The 17,935-nt window shown below is 39.7% G+C and overlaps 1 protein-coding gene across 4 annotated transcripts in view; it reads left to right on the top strand.

Moving 5' to 3' along the window:
* Nucleotides 1-17,935, top strand: part of LOC124142085 (autism susceptibility gene 2 protein homolog) — a 251,314-nt gene that overhangs the window by 119,378 nt on the left and 114,001 nt on the right. For 2 of the 4 annotated variants that reach the window (XM_046510351.2, XM_046510350.2), the window contains exon 2: nt 2,580-2,696. In XM_046510351.2, coding sequence (XP_046366307.2) covers nt 2,580-2,696 — 117 coding nt within the window. Of the gene's footprint in view, nt 1-2,579; nt 2,697-6,914; nt 6,954-17,603; nt 17,634-17,935 lie in introns of those variants that run through there. The other 2 variants (XM_048381334.1, XM_046510353.2) reach the window with 2 other exon arrangements.

Raw genomic sequence — 17,935 nt, 5'->3', positions numbered from 1 at the left:
GCGGCTAACGGGATAGGGTGGTCAGGCTCGCTGACTTGGTTGATGCATGTCATCGTATCCCAATTGCGTTGATCGATGCTCATGATATTAATCACTGGATTGTCTTGTCCAGACTCGATTATTTACAGACCACGGTCATCTGGCTGGAATATTGCTGTGTGTGGCGTTAAACAACAAACAAACAAAGGGAAAAGTCTAGGTGTGTTCCTTCCCTGTCTTATGATTGATTGAATGTAGTTGGAACTACTGACATTGTGATTGTGAACATGCTCGGACATTGTGACTGTGTGGACAAACTCTTGAGTTGTGACTGTGCACACATGCTCTGACGTTGTGACTGTGTGAACACGCTCCGATGTTGTGACTGTGCATACACGCTCCGACATTGTGACTGTGCAGACATGTCCTGACCATGTTCTGACTGTACAGACAAGCTCAGGCTCCCACTGACATCATGCAGGTCATGACAGATGAAAATACTAAGCAATTAAGTACAACAGGAGTCGTCTACTTTGATCACATTACAGCAGAGCAGCTCCCAAGTAATAACATTGATTACTTTGCTAGTGATAGTCTGGTAGCACATGGGGATGGACAACCTCCACATTGCCAGTATGTTATGTTTTAATGGTTTCACAGTCTGGGGAGAACTTACATACATACGCTTCATGTGTATGCCAATCACCACCACTTGGACGCCAAACTTCTATAAAAAGAAATCCTTGCATATTGGATGAGTCGACCAGGTGGCAGTTACGGCTAATTGTCCTAATACTCTGAAGCAGATGTCTCTTGATGCTGGCGTGTTAAAAATATAAATTGTCTGATATTAGATCGCTGTTTGGATTCTGGGATTCTATATGTTCTGTGGTGCTTTGTTCAAAATTTACTATGGGTAATATATGGAATAACATACTCACAAATCAGAATTATGAATTATCTGTCATTCGTATAATAATAATAATAATAATAATAATAATAATAGGCTTGGGACCTAAATTTGCATAATAAATTTACTACCTGGGTACCCGCCCCCCTTTTACCCTACCCTACCCGGGTACCCACTCTAGGCCTCAGGAGATCTCTCAAAATGTCCGATTGGGAACTTTTTTAGCATAGCCCTGCCAAAACATATTTAGATACATGTATTAAACAATCTGGTCATGCATACACTGAATTTAAATTGAGTTATATGTTTTTTCAACCATATGAAAAGAAGGAATGGGTGCATAGTCAGAAAGAAAAGCAAACATTAATGACTTGTAGTGTAACCCTAGAGTTCCAGATAATTTTAGTCATTAGACAATATATCACGTGACTAACCATGGGACCGGGTAGTCCTGTAGGTACCTGGGTCCTACTCAGTACCCACCCGACTCGGGTACCCGAGTTACCCGTCCCAGCCCAAGAAAGAACACTCAATCTACACTTATAGGTATTCAATATGTTCATATACGGCCAAATATGCAGTTATACAGGTACTGATGATGTCACTATGATATTGATGATGTCATTGATGAGGTTATCGATGATGTCAATGATGATGTCACTGAGGCAGTCAGTGGCAAGAAATTAAAGCATGTTGGTTGGGTTTCATAGGTTTTCAAAGGGCCCCTTTAAGTTCCCAAGATTGTGATGACAAGCCAAGACGGCTGTAGTGGTAGCCCTCAGAGGGAAGCTTATAATGTTGATATCGATGGTTACTCCAGTATATTAGAGTGTGTATCCCCGACATATTGTCTCATACTCCACATCATACACCCATATGGACGAGGGGATAGGTACTGCGTTAGGAATTCACACGTTGAAACTGTCTTGTAAGGGACAACTGAAAAATTTGGTTTGATAAAATCCTTGCAAGTATTGAGATATTTGAACACAGCAAGATAAACCTTTTACAGTTGTTTGGAAAATCCTATCTTTATATTTTATTTAACATTTGAAAAATTCATCCACAAGATTAACATTTTCTGTGAATCTGAACTAACGATGACCCAAATCACTACATGTATGCCTCTAATTATATTCTTAGTTTTCATTAAAATGATAAATTAGTATGAAAATGTACTACTTACCCGTGTTGACCTAATACCACATCAAATGGAAACTTGTTAATTTCCTGATAAGTGTTGTGAAATGATATTGACTGCAACCCACACTTGACCCTTATCATGGTGAAGCACCTGTTCTGCCACTGAACAAGGGGAGTAACTCTGCCTGACTTTGATGCCAGCTTGGCTGTGTTTAACAACATGGAAACAGCAACAGCGCACAGTCGATATTATCAGTAGGGTTACACTGCTTAGTGATGTTGTGTGATGTGTACTATTGATTAATGAAATGCTTAGCCATAGGTTATAATATTCATAGAACTGATCTATCATATTATTATAGTCTTGATCATATTTGGAAAAAAATCAGTCAGTGATATTTTAAGGGGATTAATTTCAAAAGTTGAAAAGTATCATTACAGATACTTTTGAATGTAATTTCAATTATATTAAGAATTCTTTATACATATGATAAAATGATTTCTTATGATGGAGTGTTTGTTTTATTTTTTATTGTTCATCTTTCAGGCATCTTACAAAAATACAAATGGAATTCGCCAGCCCAAACCTGAGAAGCCCAATTCTCGGCCACCGTCTCCACCAAAGGAAAAACAAAAGCCGATTAAGAAGAAGTACCAGAAAAAGGTAAGATTTATAGTCTTCAGAATTCTGTGCATCTTGTGTTTTGGGCATAAAAATTGATAAAAAGCAAATTGAAGTAAATAAATATCATTGTCGTGAAACATGTTTTCTTTTTTAAATTTCAACGAGATCTGGTTCCACTCTTCTTGCTTTCATAATTGTTTTAGAGATGTGCAGGGTTAGCAGTTTTTCATATTTGTGAGTGAGTATGGTTTTATGCCGCTTTCAGCAATATTCAAGAATATGACGGGGGACACAGGAAATGGGCTTCACACATTGTACCCATGTACGGAATCGAACCCGGGTCTTCGGCGTGACGAGCGAATGCTTTAACCACTAGGCTACCCGACCATATTCAGTTGGGGGGCACAGGTGGCCCAGTTGTCTAAGGTGCTGCAGTTCTCTGTGCATGGGATTGAATCCCAGTTTGCCCCGATTATGTTTCACGGTTTGTCATCACCATACATGTGCTCGTGGGTTTCACCAAAGTGGAAAAATATTTGAGACCTGCATCACTTTAGGCTTTCCACCTACATTAAACAGACATGCTGTGATATTACTGAAATAATGTTGAAAGCGGTGTTAAACCCAACTCGCTCACTCATATTCAATTTTGTTTATTTTGTTATTAAAATTTCAGGTGACTTTTTGGGGACTATTATTTCTGAGATTATTTCAAAAAGCTGTTGTCGCATTGCTTGCTGTTCTGGCACGTTATTAAATGTCAGGAGGGGGCCATTGTGCACTTGAGCCCAATTGTCAACAATATTACATCATGGGGTCCTAGGCAGAGGAAGTCCAAATTTCTCTTGCTAGTTGAAGGAGCAGCACAAGTGGGGATGTGCTGATCACCATGGCCGACCTGAATGGCTGGTGACCGACCCCCTGAAGACATCATCTATCAAGGCCTGGTCTCGGCTGCATCATATCCTCCCTGACATAGGAAACACTGCAAACCTTCTGCAACACAGTTGTTTTGTTCAGCGTTTTACATGCGAATGTTGCAGCCATGTAATGGCAGCCTGGTTGCGACTTGGACAGACAAACCAGTGGTTGATGATGAGCAACGACTCATTTGCACTGGTTATTACGACATGCAAGTCACCGAGTTAGACCATCCAATCTAATTATGAATTATGTGACCTGTTTCGACAAGCAATTGAGCGCTGAGGAGTTATTCTAACCCAGGTCTCGCACAGATCAGGATAATATTTGTCACTGCCGTCATATAGCTGGAATATTGCTGAGTGCGGCATTAACACAACAAATTTGTCAGTTATATACCACAGAAATTGTCTTCATAGGTTACATACTGTATTCACTGTAATAAGTGCCTTGGTTGTATCGGGAATTTCACATGGGGAGACGCTTGTTAAAATTATTCAGAAAATGTTAATTTAGTTGTCAGAATTGAGCAGTGAAGAAACTTTGTTCAAATGTTGATTGAACTAAAACAATTCAATAATAGCTATAAGGTAGTCATACTCCCCTTTTGCGCTGCTGTTTTCTGTAAATAATCTCTGCAATATACACAAAATATGGTCTGTCATGTACATTTCTGTCAAAGTACAGGGTGCTTTTAAAGATGACATACAGATTGGTCTGGAAGTAAGTCAAGGGCCTTTATTGGGCCAGGGCTTTTAATACAGTGAATATGGTATTTACAAGACACATTGTGTCCATTACACATAGTGTAGCCTGTTGTGGGAACCAACAAGGATTGGGTGGCCACAATGTGTGACTATGTTGATAGTGTTTACCATGATGTTTTGGATTGTTTGTCCTATCAATGGCTGGTGTGCCTGGTTAGATTATGGACAGGCTGTTGTGAGTGATACAGCTCACATTATTCTGACAGTGGCAGAAGAACGTTCACTCACTCACACAATACACTCAACACACTTACAGTTGAGTGCATTTCGATGTGCCTGGGGTATTATTTATGGCAACATTAAACATCCATTGCTTTGCATGCTTTATAAAATGATTGCATATTTGGATTCGTATGGAAGAATTACAATAGCTTTTGATGTTTATGAATATTTTGTTAATTGAATATTCATTGCAAGCCCCTTTGATATTTAGATATATATTCAGCTCAATATACTAGTGAAGGAAATGAAGCTGCCTGTCTGCCGGAGACAATCCTATCTCAGAAATCTGTGATCATTTCAAATTTACAAGACAGACCAGGCCAGCAGCAATGGCTTTAATGTTTCATTGTCTAATGAAGCTTAGGGGGAAAGATTTAGTTCTCAAGAATCTTTATTGCTGCGTCTGAGCTATCATTATTTGCCTGTAATTGCAGATTATCTGCACTTGCTGCCTAGAGGGTCTCTTCTCATAGACAACAGTTGCATATTGATTTCCCCGGTGATAAGCAGACACAAACTGGTGGCCATTTTGAATTTTTTGTAGACTTGGCCCACAATTGAAAACACCTTACCTGACTTCATCAATTGCTGTCTCAAGAAATATTTTTGCCTGTTGCTTCTTTGTTTGGTTGAGTAATTGATGATTATATTCTTTGCACTTTGCAATATTTGAATGTTAAATATGATTTATGGATAAAATTTTACATTTTCAGAAGAGGCATATAAAACTCAATGTAGTGTCAAGCATTAACAATAATTCAACAGATTGATGATAGTTAGGATGTTGAACTGTACATCAAATCACAGGACCACATGTGAATATTGAATTGCACATGTTTCCCTTTATTAGCGAGAAAACAATTGATTTTTGTAAGGACATTGATAATGTCTGTTTGGCGATATGTATGGTCTTTCTAATGGCCGCTCACTTCCTGCATAGGTGCCCATCAGATGACAGTGCGAAAAGATTATCATCATCAAATTGACATATTTTGCAATCCATCTGATTCAAGCGTTTGACACCATGATCATTAACGATTAAGTGCTGCCCGCAGAATGGCTGGTTGTAAACCACTTGTTTCGAAATTTAGCTGACTGTCACTGATGACAGATCATCACATTTATTGTTGCAGGCCTTTAATCATCATTAATGTTCATTGTTGAAGGTATCTGATTTCACTGTCGATGTCCATATCAGATGAACATGGCTGATCAATAACGTGTACATTAGCCAAAGCCATTATCAAGATCTAATAACTCTTTTTCTGCATGACTGCAGTTGTTAACAGAAGCTCATCACCTGAGTCCAAAGTTCTGCTCTCTGAGATGATACACAGCGCAACTGGGATGGGCAACTGTCATTAATATAGAAATGCTGACATTGTACTTAACTGGTTTATTGGGCTGAAAATGAATGCAGATGCATGGCTTACATTTGTCTAGCTTTACACAACAGGGGTTATGGAGGCATCGCTAAACAATTGAAATGGAAATGAAATTGGTCCAAGGGGAGGTAACCTCGTCAGCCCACGTCTCTGCAAATGCTCTCCATGAGACCCAAGGGCTTTATGATTGAAAGAGAGTCCTCTGACAATGGATCATAAATTCCGTGTAAATGAAAGTCTCAGCTGACAACATGTCAATATGAGAATTATCTCCTGGTCTTGCTACTGGGGCCCCTTGCAACACACACTCGGCCCCTCGGATCAATAGCAATTACTGGCATGATTATCTCCCCATGTTTGTGGGATTAGTTTACAACTCTGACACCAGGTAGCGCTTGAGAAATTTGTAGACAGGGATGGAATTGTTTTCCAGAGCTTCACTACTACATGTCCTCTCTATTGAGATTTGGTGTAATCTATTGAGAGAAAAATGTTTGTAATGGTTGAAGTTCTGTTTCAAAGGTCACTCAATTGAAGAGTAAAATTATTGCTATGAAGTGGAGTTGAAAAGCTTTTAGAAATTTCCATTATGAGATTATGTTACCAGCAATAGTGTTTTGGCAAATTGAAAAAAAAAATTCTAGTCTGTTTCATTCAAATTACTCCTAAAACCTGTGAGTATGGTTAAGTGCAGATTTCTATTTTCAAATTGATACATGAGACCTATACACATATGATAACACAACCTGTCCAAACCTTTCATTAAGTAGCTACAATAACTCGGATGTTTCTTTCAAGGTAAACACAGCAATTTGCTCATGAATACAGACTTAAGAAAGTGTATCAATAGCTCTTTGCTTAAACCGAGCTTCGCGGCTTGCTCAAAGCACCTATCGACACTTATGACACCACACCATGAGGTGCACCTGTTGTTGCCTCCTTCAAAGATATACATGGTGCAAAGAGCGAAGATCACCATGTCTTTACCGACAACCTTGCAGGTAGGCCGAAGGCGGGCTGGTGTCTCCCTTCCAACTCATTATCACTCTTCAAGTTGGTGCTAGTAGCCTTACCACAATTGATCACATTTGAGGGTCCTGTCCAAACGTTGCTAATATCTGGTTCAGGGTGATGATTCACTGGGCACAATGACGAGAGTTTTATACAAATAGGTGGGCTCCCCTTGAGAAGGCCTCCTAGCGATCGGGAAGTGTTAATTCTTGTGAAGAGAATGGTGTAATCGTTTACCTTCCGATATGTGATTTACTGGACTTGGGGAGACGCTAAATAAACTCCTGCCTTCGGGAGTGGATTGTTATCTATGCGAGATACTCAAGTTAGTACATAGACGTCTGAATCGCTACGAGAATGTTAAGGGGTCCTGTCAAGTTGAGAAATTACTTACAGCGCTTACAAGGATTTGAATTTCATTTAAAATTAAATGCTATCTGCCTGTTGTTTGCTGTTGTGATAATTTCGTAGGAAAATCCAATCTGTTTGTCACATAGGGATTTTATTAGCTGTGAAATTACATTGTAGAAACTGATATGTTTGTCTACGTTCCTGGTGTTTGTATAATGGCAAAAACTCTGATGTCATTCTTGTAGTATGGCCACACAATAGGAAAAAAAACATCATTTTTGGAGAGAATACTTTTTTGTGCAGAGAAGATACTAGTTTGATTTGCAAGCATCTGTTCTTATGAGCCTGAGACATGTACTGAGTTGTAGATAGGCAGCTGTGGAAGTATGTTATTTCTTGCTTCAATCCTGTTACAATAATCATGTTATACCGTATATGACCGTAGATAAGCCTTAGTTAAGCTGAGGTATTAACTTGATCTTTGAAATCTGTATCAAAATGTTATGTCTGGTACATTAGCCTGGCCATCTTCTCGTGATGATCTGTCAATGGAAAATAATTTTTAAATTTGAAGTTTACACGATATACAGCTTTTCCTTTGGAAGAGAGGCAAGTCACATGACTGAAACTGCCGTTCATGAGCATATGAACGACAATTTGACGTTTATAATTTTTGTATTCTTAAAATAAAGTAAACACTGACGGACTACTTCCACATTCTTGGGGAAACCCCTGAGAATTCCCTTGTATGAATACATACAAAGCGTTTCTTTCTGCTCATTTAGACCCTTTTATCTTGAACTCAGCGTTTTTAGTGAATATTGAGAAATGTCCAAGAGTTTTAACTTAAACACTGGTAGATTGGGAAAAAGCATGTGTACAGCTAACCTTTTTCTGGCTTAGTTTTCGAGAAAATACACGTGATGATCTTAACCCCCCGCATATAAAACAATACCTAGTGTAAGAAGAGATACAATCAAAATGGTAAATCGTCATGTTCAGTGATGTTTAATCACACATTTTACATTTACATTAACAAAGTTTGTTGTCGCGTTGTTCGTTCACCTGAAGCGATACGATGCAGAGAAAAATAGTTTGATAAAGTGTAAGCTTTACATAGGCCTACCCATTTCTACACAATCTTTCTCCTGCTCCTCAAAATCCAGTTTATCAACAGGCATATATGGTATCATTTCCATGATATCGTGGAAGCTATTTAAGACCAGGCAATGTGTTTGTGCGTTTTATGTTACAAGATCATTAACCTTTAAAATTTCAGCCATAAGACTATTATCATGTCTCCGAGTAATAAGTATCAGGTTTTGAACATATGGAGGTAGTTTGTGCACTAAGTCAGATTCACGCCTTAGTATTGATTGGGTGTTAACTACCTACCCAGGGGACTGTGAAGGGGATTAACCTGACAGGTAAAAGGGGACGGTTTTATTACAGGTAGCTGGGGGTGTATCACTAGCTCCTTCAGGGCACAGCGGTGCCGGTGCCTCAGGCAGCTAGGGTCACACGAGGGGAAGGTTGTTGTGATATATTCTGTCTGTCACAGCATGATATTAGTGTTGGGGATTACATATCGGGTGAAATTAACAATGTTAATACTCTTTCATCTCCACGCTTTACATTTATGACCCCATAGGAGACTGGGTTTCATTTTTTGGGGCTTGTAAGTCGCTGTTTGTCTGATGTGAAAGACTGAGATTTGTAATAAATTTAAGAGATTAATTAACACTTTGTGACATTTATTTTGGTATTTTAGCTGTCGGGGGTGGAACAATGTAATCCAACATCTGAGAATGTGTTCCCAAAGAATTTCTGTGCGCTCCGGGGATGATGTAATTCATTTGAAAGACATTTTTATCTGTTGAGATATCTAATTTCTTGCCAACGCCTGTAGTGCCCAACTATGCCTGCAGGGGGAGCCACTAACATGCCTTGTCATAAATGTGTTATAAATGGGTGATAAGCTATCAACAACTTGAAGGAGAAGTCATGAATTGCTCTCATTTTCATGGGTACTAGGAGCTAGCAGTTGGTGTTTTTAATCTGTTTGCCACTTTCTATACAAGCATCTATAAGAGCTCATAATGCTCTCTGACTTAAAGCAATCAATCAGAGAGGAAAATGTGGAGCTTTTTTCTGTGTTTTCCATGAGAAAAATTCCACATTGAAATGAAGTGAAATAGCAAAAATGTTGAAGTAGCTGAATTTGCCTTGATTGGAATTTTAAGTTCTCAAATAAGACTCCAGTTGATTGAAAAGTAGAAGTATTTGCTGACAGGAGTCGGAATAGCATTTAAGGTGTAGCTAAATGGAAAAAAAGATTTTGAATTTCAGAAATAGGTAAATGACTTAAAAAGGGGACAATTAATTGTCTGATGAAAAAGACCTTTATGAATTACTCTCAGGAAATAGTTTTTTAAAGCTCTAGAGAATCTGTTTCTTTCTGCTTCATATCTGTAAAAAGTCTTGTTAATCAAAATTACGAAATGAGAAAAACATAATTGTTTGAAAAAGCTGATGATTGAATGGGATGCAAAGTACAAAATGCTTCTTTCCCCAGGATCAATAACAGGCAACGATGTGAATATAAATTGCCAAATTGTTGCGTAACTTTCCAGAAAAGTGCTTGTGCAGAATGAGGGTTAATAGGAGCCTGCTGATATCTTTTACTGATCTCCGGAGGATTGAAAATACATTGTAACAGGATATGCCTCAAATGTGATGGCTTTTAAAACAGTGTTACAAAGTTCTCAGCTGAAATAACTCCGCCAAGAGGAATAGGGTGAAGGAGATGAAACTCCAGTTATCTCCCTTGCAAAATGTTCCCCAAATCTTTGACTGGTATAATTACTCAGGCACTCAATTTCTCAGGTTGCGAGAGAGTATTTTGTATTTATGGATTGGACCTACCAGAGACCATCAGATTTGTTTGTTTGTTGTTTAACGCTGTCCTCAGCAATATTCCAGCTATTTGACAGCAGTCTTTAAATAATCGAGTCTGGACCAGACGATCCAGTGATTAATATCATGAGCATCAGTCTGCGCAATTGGGATCGATGACATGCATCAACCAAGTCAGCGAGCCTGACCACCCGATCCCGTTATTTGCCTCCTACGACAAGCATAGTCGCCTTTTACAGCAAGCATGGGTTGTTGAAGACCTATTCTACCCCCGATCTTCACGGGTCAGAGGCCATCAGAAGAGACCATCAGAAGCCTCAATGCGAAATAAAATAAACATGGTGTGTATTTGTTTTATGTGCCTGACCTCTGTCCTTGGTAGAATAATGAACTTCAACATATTCAACTCAACAAATGTTAAACAATTAGGGGAACTACTTTTTTAGAATTGTGATTCATCAATGAAAGTGTCTGGCAACTTCCATGGACACTTAACTCAATCTATATAGCATCCATGCTCCAGTAAAACTCTTATGAGGAGAACGATTGTGAAAAACAATTTACATTCAGAGAAATTTGCATACACAAGACAAATGGCATTTAACTGGAATCATTTCTTGTCTGCCTTAATTATTTTTGGACATGGATAAATGGCACACATTTAAAACAATGCTCCTTCAAGTATGATATTAATATGGCCTATTTGTTCTTGCCTTGTTTATTTATTTTGGGGCAATTTGGTTGTAATATTCAGAAAGTTTAACCCTTCCGGTTATTTGAGTTTGTAAATTCCATCATCGTAAGTGCTGAGAAGGGTTAATCTTGCCACGCTTCAGATAGATTAAAAGCTAATCTGTAAGTGAGGCATCGCCTGCCGACATCTCTACTTCCCAATCTTGACCTGTATTCCTAGGAATTTCATCTCACCTTTGACCCGACCTCGGAAAGGTTGAGAAACTTTTGAGTCAATTTGAATTATTCAACGTAAGTAACGTTTTGAAGAGGGGTAAGTCGGGTGAACAGTGTTTGCAACATACAGCTGATACTATGGTGGAATATCAACCTTGCGACAGCATTGCTTAGTAAGTGCGATAATAACGGAATGTGATTCTTGCATCGTGTAGCTGCAGCATAGCGATTGTGGCATTCTCACATTTGCTGCCATGATATTGTCAGGGAGAATGTCTGCCATGTCTGTGGAACGATTTGTTCATGGGAGGGGTGTTTGAGATGAAATAAAGTTTGCGTCAAGATTTCCCAACCCCCGTTGGTAGTGTGCGGAAGGATGACGGTGGAGCCAGTGAAATCTGTTGCAGCCCGACATTTAGTTCCACGTAAGACAAGATTTTCTGATGATTTCTCAATTTTTGGTTCATTTTAGATCCTGTATGTTGTCAAATACGTCAGCCGTCCATGCTGTGATATATCCTATTTCCTCTGTTAGATGCTCTGGCGACTATTAATTTTGTGCAAGTTTTTGACCTGGCATCTATTCTGTTTAATGCTGGCACAGGGGCAACTCACTCCATTACCGAATCCCAAATTCTACAGTCATGCAAAGGGTTCATCTTAGTATTAGAGTGAGTGAGTGAGTTGGGTTTAACTCCGCTTTTAACAGTATTCCAGTTATATCACGGCCATAGTATTAGAGCATCAAATAGCGTATTATAGAGGCCCAGCTTCTATTTATAGGTTGGTTGGTTGGTTGTTTTGTTGTTTTACGCCGCACTCAGCAATATTCCAGCTATATGACGGCGGTCTGTAAATAATCAAATCTGGACCAGACAATCCAATGATTAATATCATGAACATCGATCCACACAATTGGGATCGATGACATGCATCAACCAAGTCAGAGAGCCTGACCACCCGATCCCGTTAGTCGCCTTTTACGACAAGCATAGTCACCTTTTACAGCAAGCATGAGTTGCTGAAGACCTTTTTTAGGACAGCGTATGATCCGGAGTCACTAAAAGCTTGGTGTTTATTAGAGAACCGACATCTTTTGTAGAAAAATACGGTAACTGAAACACCAACACCCTGTTAACCGGGACAATACTGTATCCAGTGAAATCATCTGTATAGTCAGATTTCCAGCTGAGTTAAGAGTAACGTCACTTTAGAGCTAGATTGTGTTAACTAAAAACCATGTTCCAGACTGATGAGGTTCTGTGTACTTCTGTTCAAGTTGTCCTTAAGTCCTAGCTCTTCTTACTTTCTATTGTGAAATAGTTGTGTAACACGGCAGAAGTCGGAAAAAGGCCTTCTGTTTGCAGTATTTAGGGTCATGATACGACTGTTCAGTTGTCGGGGTTGTTGAAATACAGCAGTTCAGCCATTATTTGATAAAAAATGTTTAAAACTTTTCAAATCAAATCAAATATTTTATTGACAGTTTTATTTGTCCTTAAAAAATGCCAGATTAGAGTGAATTGGCTCAATAAAACTCTACTAGAGGGTCATGTTTCGCCTCTTTTTTAATCTTCCAACATTTTTTGTGCTTTCTTTAATCAAATTTGATCACTTCTTTACAAAATTAATTTGAAAATGCGGAAGGGAAAAAAGCACATTAGCTCTGACATATGACCTTATCTCATAGCAACAGTTTTGTAGAAGATAAAATGAAATGCTATTACCCATTACCTTCAGTCAGCATCAACATTTAATCAACATTGTGGCATGATTGTTTCAAATTAAATCTTTTTTCACAAGCTAACAAACAGAGTCACTCTTGTTAAAAGCATTAGACACTCCCTATTCACAAATTAAGCCCCGGGCAGAGACATTTGCAACTCTTTTATGGACTATCCATTTGAATATCCTTATAATTGATCAACAGTGAATAAAAACATTCTCCCAGTTAGTTGCATGCACTGCAACACCTTCCAACACTCTTCAAAACCTGCACAGAAAAGCTATTCTCAGAAAACTGGCATTGTACTCTGTTAGGCATCAAGTAGTCTTAATTATAGTCAACAGCATTGCAAGTCCATTTTCAATAAAATATCTAAAGAAAACAATAGATTAGATTTCCTGAGGAGAGTTTTAACTCTCTTACTGGTACAGTATGGTTCATTCTAGGCCCTTAAGTTCTTGAAAAATCAGAAAAGAGCGCAAATGCTTTCAGGCTCTTGATGTTAAAAGCCCCCACTGGTTTCCATGTTTTCTAATCCTATTGTGCATGTGTTGTTCATGTCGGGCTACACTCTGCGATCTATAATGACATTTATCTTATCTCTTACTCGTCCAATTGTCAAATCGCCAGCACCAAGTTGGTAAACTGTTGTAATTAAGTTTAATGGACTGTAAAGATGCCTCTGTTTGAGCTGATCTTGTCGCAATCTGGTTCAATGAGAAAACTTCACTCGCTGGGTTTATGCATAGAATGCTTTTTAGTTGAAGGTGCCGACTTCGATTTATTAGACAAGCTCTTTGTGGGCGCTCATTATGATCCTTTGTCAACAATGATCCTTTGGACAGACAAAAAGCGAATTTTGTTTTTCTGCGCTGACATCCGGAGCCGTGTTGTATCAGTCTAGCGATCGTTAATCCTCGATAACGTGTTCATGTGTTCTGATGGCTGCGCTGTATTAAAGCAACCCCATTATCTGCCAAATTAGAAGCAATTGCCCCCTTGATTTCCAGATTTGAAAAGCTGTTTACAAGCCTTTCATCCTTGCTTTGCGCTTCTACAATCAATATCTACCATCGCATGTTTTACTTTTTCGCCAATTAATTATTGTTTGCAAACGTATCAGTGAGCTGCGTCTAAGCGATCATGAACAATGGCATGCCTAATCCGACTTCTTGTGAGCTGCTCGTGCGATTAATAACTTCTGATTGTGGGCTTAACTCCAAAGCCAGGTACGTGTGTTAGGTTGCCATGGCAACTTTTTGACAATTACCAGCATTGACATAAGGTTGGCAATCGGGGGGAATGAAGTCACTGTGCTTGGCCTTTGGAAATTGGAAATATAAAGGAAACATTAAAACCGTGTTACTGAAATAAAACAAACGTGTAACTAGAAGAAAGACATTTGGGATGAATTAGGTTATTGTTATTCTTAGATAATCAATAAAAGATCTGCTTTGGAGGATATTAGCTCAGGAATCTAGGGACCTGTAATGTCGGTTTTAAAGCCGAGTTTGTCGCTGCCTGAATTGATTTGTTTGAAAATAGTCAGTACTTTGATTGATTTGTTTGAAAATAGTCAGTACTTTGATTAACTCTGTGGAATCATAAACAAACAGTAAAACCTTTGAAATGTTGAGCTACATTACATTAGAGATATAAGCGTTAATATGTTTTTGGTTTGCAAATCATAATTTTATGTTTATGAACAGTGGTAAATGTGGATCATTTTTATGACTTTGCGGAGCGAAGACCTTTTATGACCTGCAGCTAGCGACTTTGGGTATGGGGTTAAATGGGTATTGAAGTCATGTAGGTTGGAGTATTGATGAGATACTAATGCGAGTATTAATGAGATACTAATGCGAGTATCAATGTATTTGTTGCTTGATATGGTAGGGATGTTATCTATGATCGGGAAGTGTAATCACAATTTGGAAATCTCCCCAGGGGTATTTGCAAATGTCGCCTGAATGGCACTTGACAGTTTGGGTTGTTTGGTATGTTTTGATGGGCGGCTGAATACGGTGGTGAGGGACGTACTGTTCTCACTGAACTCAGCGTTTGTGGTACTGTGTATGTTGTGGAGGTTGTCCAGTCAGGCGTAAGGGAATTCTGATACCAGTTCTGTAGTGGGTGGGGTAGGGACATTCTGTTGAACAGTCCGAAAGATTTATGCACAGAGCACTGCATTGAATGGTGGCGCTTAGTCATTGCTTCAGTTCTGGTCTATGAGAATGAACAGTTTAGTTTTGTTGGTGCTGTGTTGATATAGCTTGAAAGATCATAACTTTGTATGGGAATCATATTTTTATGAGGCAGGGTGCCCTTAAATGCTGATTGTTAAGGGGTGATGAGATTCATGTGTTGAACATGTCTAAGTAGAAAGCAATAGCTTAATAACTCTAAACACATTGTGGAAACTATGTATAAAATGTTGTCAGTCTTTGTGAGACATGATTTGACACATCATGATAGAATATGATTGAGATATATGAGATTTGTTGACAGATCTCAAATCAGTGAAGTGTTTTTAATCTCAGCCCCCATTCAGCCACCCTGACCCAAACACATTCCTGCACCCAGGTGTCATTAATGAAGCTTGGCGTTCACTTCAACTGTTGATTTGATAAAAGTATATATCTTGAATGTTTCTTCTGTGTTTAACCTACATCTTGTTCTCCATTCATGCCCTTATGATTCTGGGTTAATCACTCCTGTTATTGTCAAAGAGGCCAAAAAATGGATTGGGTGGTCAGACCCGGGATTTGGTTGATAGGTTATTCACCAATAATATAGTGTGGGACATAGCTCGTAATATGAATCGCTGGTTTGTCTGGTCCAATTATTTACAGAATCCATGATATGGTTGGAATATGCTGAGTTGGAAACAAACCCAAACCTTCTTTAAGCTGTCTGTCTCTATCGCTCAGCAACTCACCCAGTTACACAAGCAAGTTCCCAGTTATGCAAGATTAAACAAATATCTTTGATAGTTCAACAGGATGCTCAGTGCCTCTCAATGTCACACTTGGTTGGGAACATGACAAAAATCTGACCCAACAGCTCTACCTCACCACTACACACAAACACACACCATTACACACCCCACCCCCACACAACCACACCCCACAGACCCACCACCCCAACACACTCACTCCCCACATCCCCTAAACCCCTAAACACTCACACACCCATACACCACACACTCACACACCCCCGTACCCCCACAGACCCACCACCCCGACTCACTCCCCACATCCCCACACAACCACACCCCAGACCCACCACCCCGACACACTCACACACCAAAACCCCACCCCCACACACCGCACCCCTCCCCACCCACTCCACCCCACACCCCCGTACCCCCACAGACCCACCACCCTGACACACTCTCCCCACATCCCAACACAACCACACCCCACAGACCAACCACCCCTACACACTCACTCCCCACACACCAACACACCCACACACCCACACACCCATACACCACACTCACACACAACCTCACCTGCTTCATTCACTCACTCCCCACACACCCACACACCCATACACCACACTCACACACAACCTCACCTGCTTCATTCACTCACTCCCCACACACCCACACACCCATCTCTGTTTCAAAGGCAGAATAGTTTGCCACATCACATACAACTAAAATTTGTCTTAATGATCTTGATGATAGTATTCTTGACAACATTCATTCTATCAACCAATTTGCCTGGCCACAATTAGCAACAGGCTACAGTGATAAAGCTGAAACATGGCTGACAGAGACATGACACAATGTTCACTCACTCACTCACTCACTCACATATACCAAGGTTTTAAGTCATGTGAGAGCTTAACATCAAGATGTTCCCTTAGTTGTCTATCATCTCAGAAATATGATATCCATATTGTATAAATTACTGGCTGGATGCGACAAAAAACCCTAAGCTTGTGGACTAACCTGTGTGACATTCTACCTCTCGGCCTGTTGTCCTCCTCATAATCTTGTCAAGCTGAACACTCAGTGAAAGAGTCTGTCCTCTAACATTCGCTCCGACAAGTTAATTCATCATGGTATGAATTTCCATAACATTAAGCCAGATCAGCGGGTGCTCGCTTTTGGGTCTTTACACCCGCATTCCAAGTTAAAATACCAGTAAATCTCCTTCCCCAAGCCCGAAGGTAGCTGTGCTCTGAGCAGGGCCAAATTGCCTCTTTAACAAATTTATCTCACCTTAAACAAGGGACTAACAGCTAGAGCCTTAAGTGAATTTTAGTTCACCTGAAACGAACTTGTAGCTCGAGGGAACCTTTTTCGCCTTCGCACAGCACCTTTTATTCACAAGCACACGCAGATAGCTTATTTGTGAGAACTGTCGGTTTATGTAGGTGCAGGAAAATTTCACAAGCCCAGGGAGGCATGCGAGAGGTAGGAAACCGTTTTGTTTGTAGCTGAAGATACAACAAGTCTAAGGCAGAGGAGCTCCTACATGTGTTATTGTTGCAGTGTATACAGTCTGAAGCTGGCACCCCATTAGTCGGGGATGTCTGTAGCAGGGATGAGGAGATCGCTGGCAGTAATGTTTATTGTATCGGCGAATAGCTGGCTCTGATATATCCCATAATGCCCCTGGCACCAGTTGTCATGGGATCAATGGAGATATGCTACACATTCATCTAATTGATATCTATAGTCATGTTTAATTGACAAGCGGCAGTTTGAGACTATCAATTGTTTCATCGGATCCCAGTTGTGATGCAGAACACTGAGGTAAGTTGTGGCGTTTTGTTGGCAGTCGTGTAGGCTACAGGGGTTCTGAAGTGTACCTCTTGGGAAATTATTCAAACTGAACGGGTCCTATGCTCTTTCTCTTGTGGTATTCTGGTCAGAAATGGAAAGAGTATTCTGTATGTAAGGATGATTCAGAAATAGTCCCAAGTACCCAATGCTCGTCTTTTGGGGATATTCTGAAGGTAATGTTGATTCAGAAATAGTCCTAAGTACCCAATGCTCATCTCTCTGGGATATTCTGAAGGTAATGTTGATTCAGAAATAGTCCCAAGTACCCATTG

Source organism: Haliotis rufescens, unplaced genomic scaffold (assembly GCF_023055435.1).
Source record: "Haliotis rufescens isolate VD_foot unplaced genomic scaffold, xgHalRufe1.0.p SCAF_38, whole genome shotgun sequence".
In the NCBI taxonomy this organism is placed as follows: Eukaryota; Metazoa; Mollusca; class Gastropoda; order Lepetellida; family Haliotidae; genus Haliotis; species Haliotis rufescens.
Note: the sequence above shows the minus strand (reverse complement) of the source record. Positions and strands in the feature narration are given on the sequence as shown.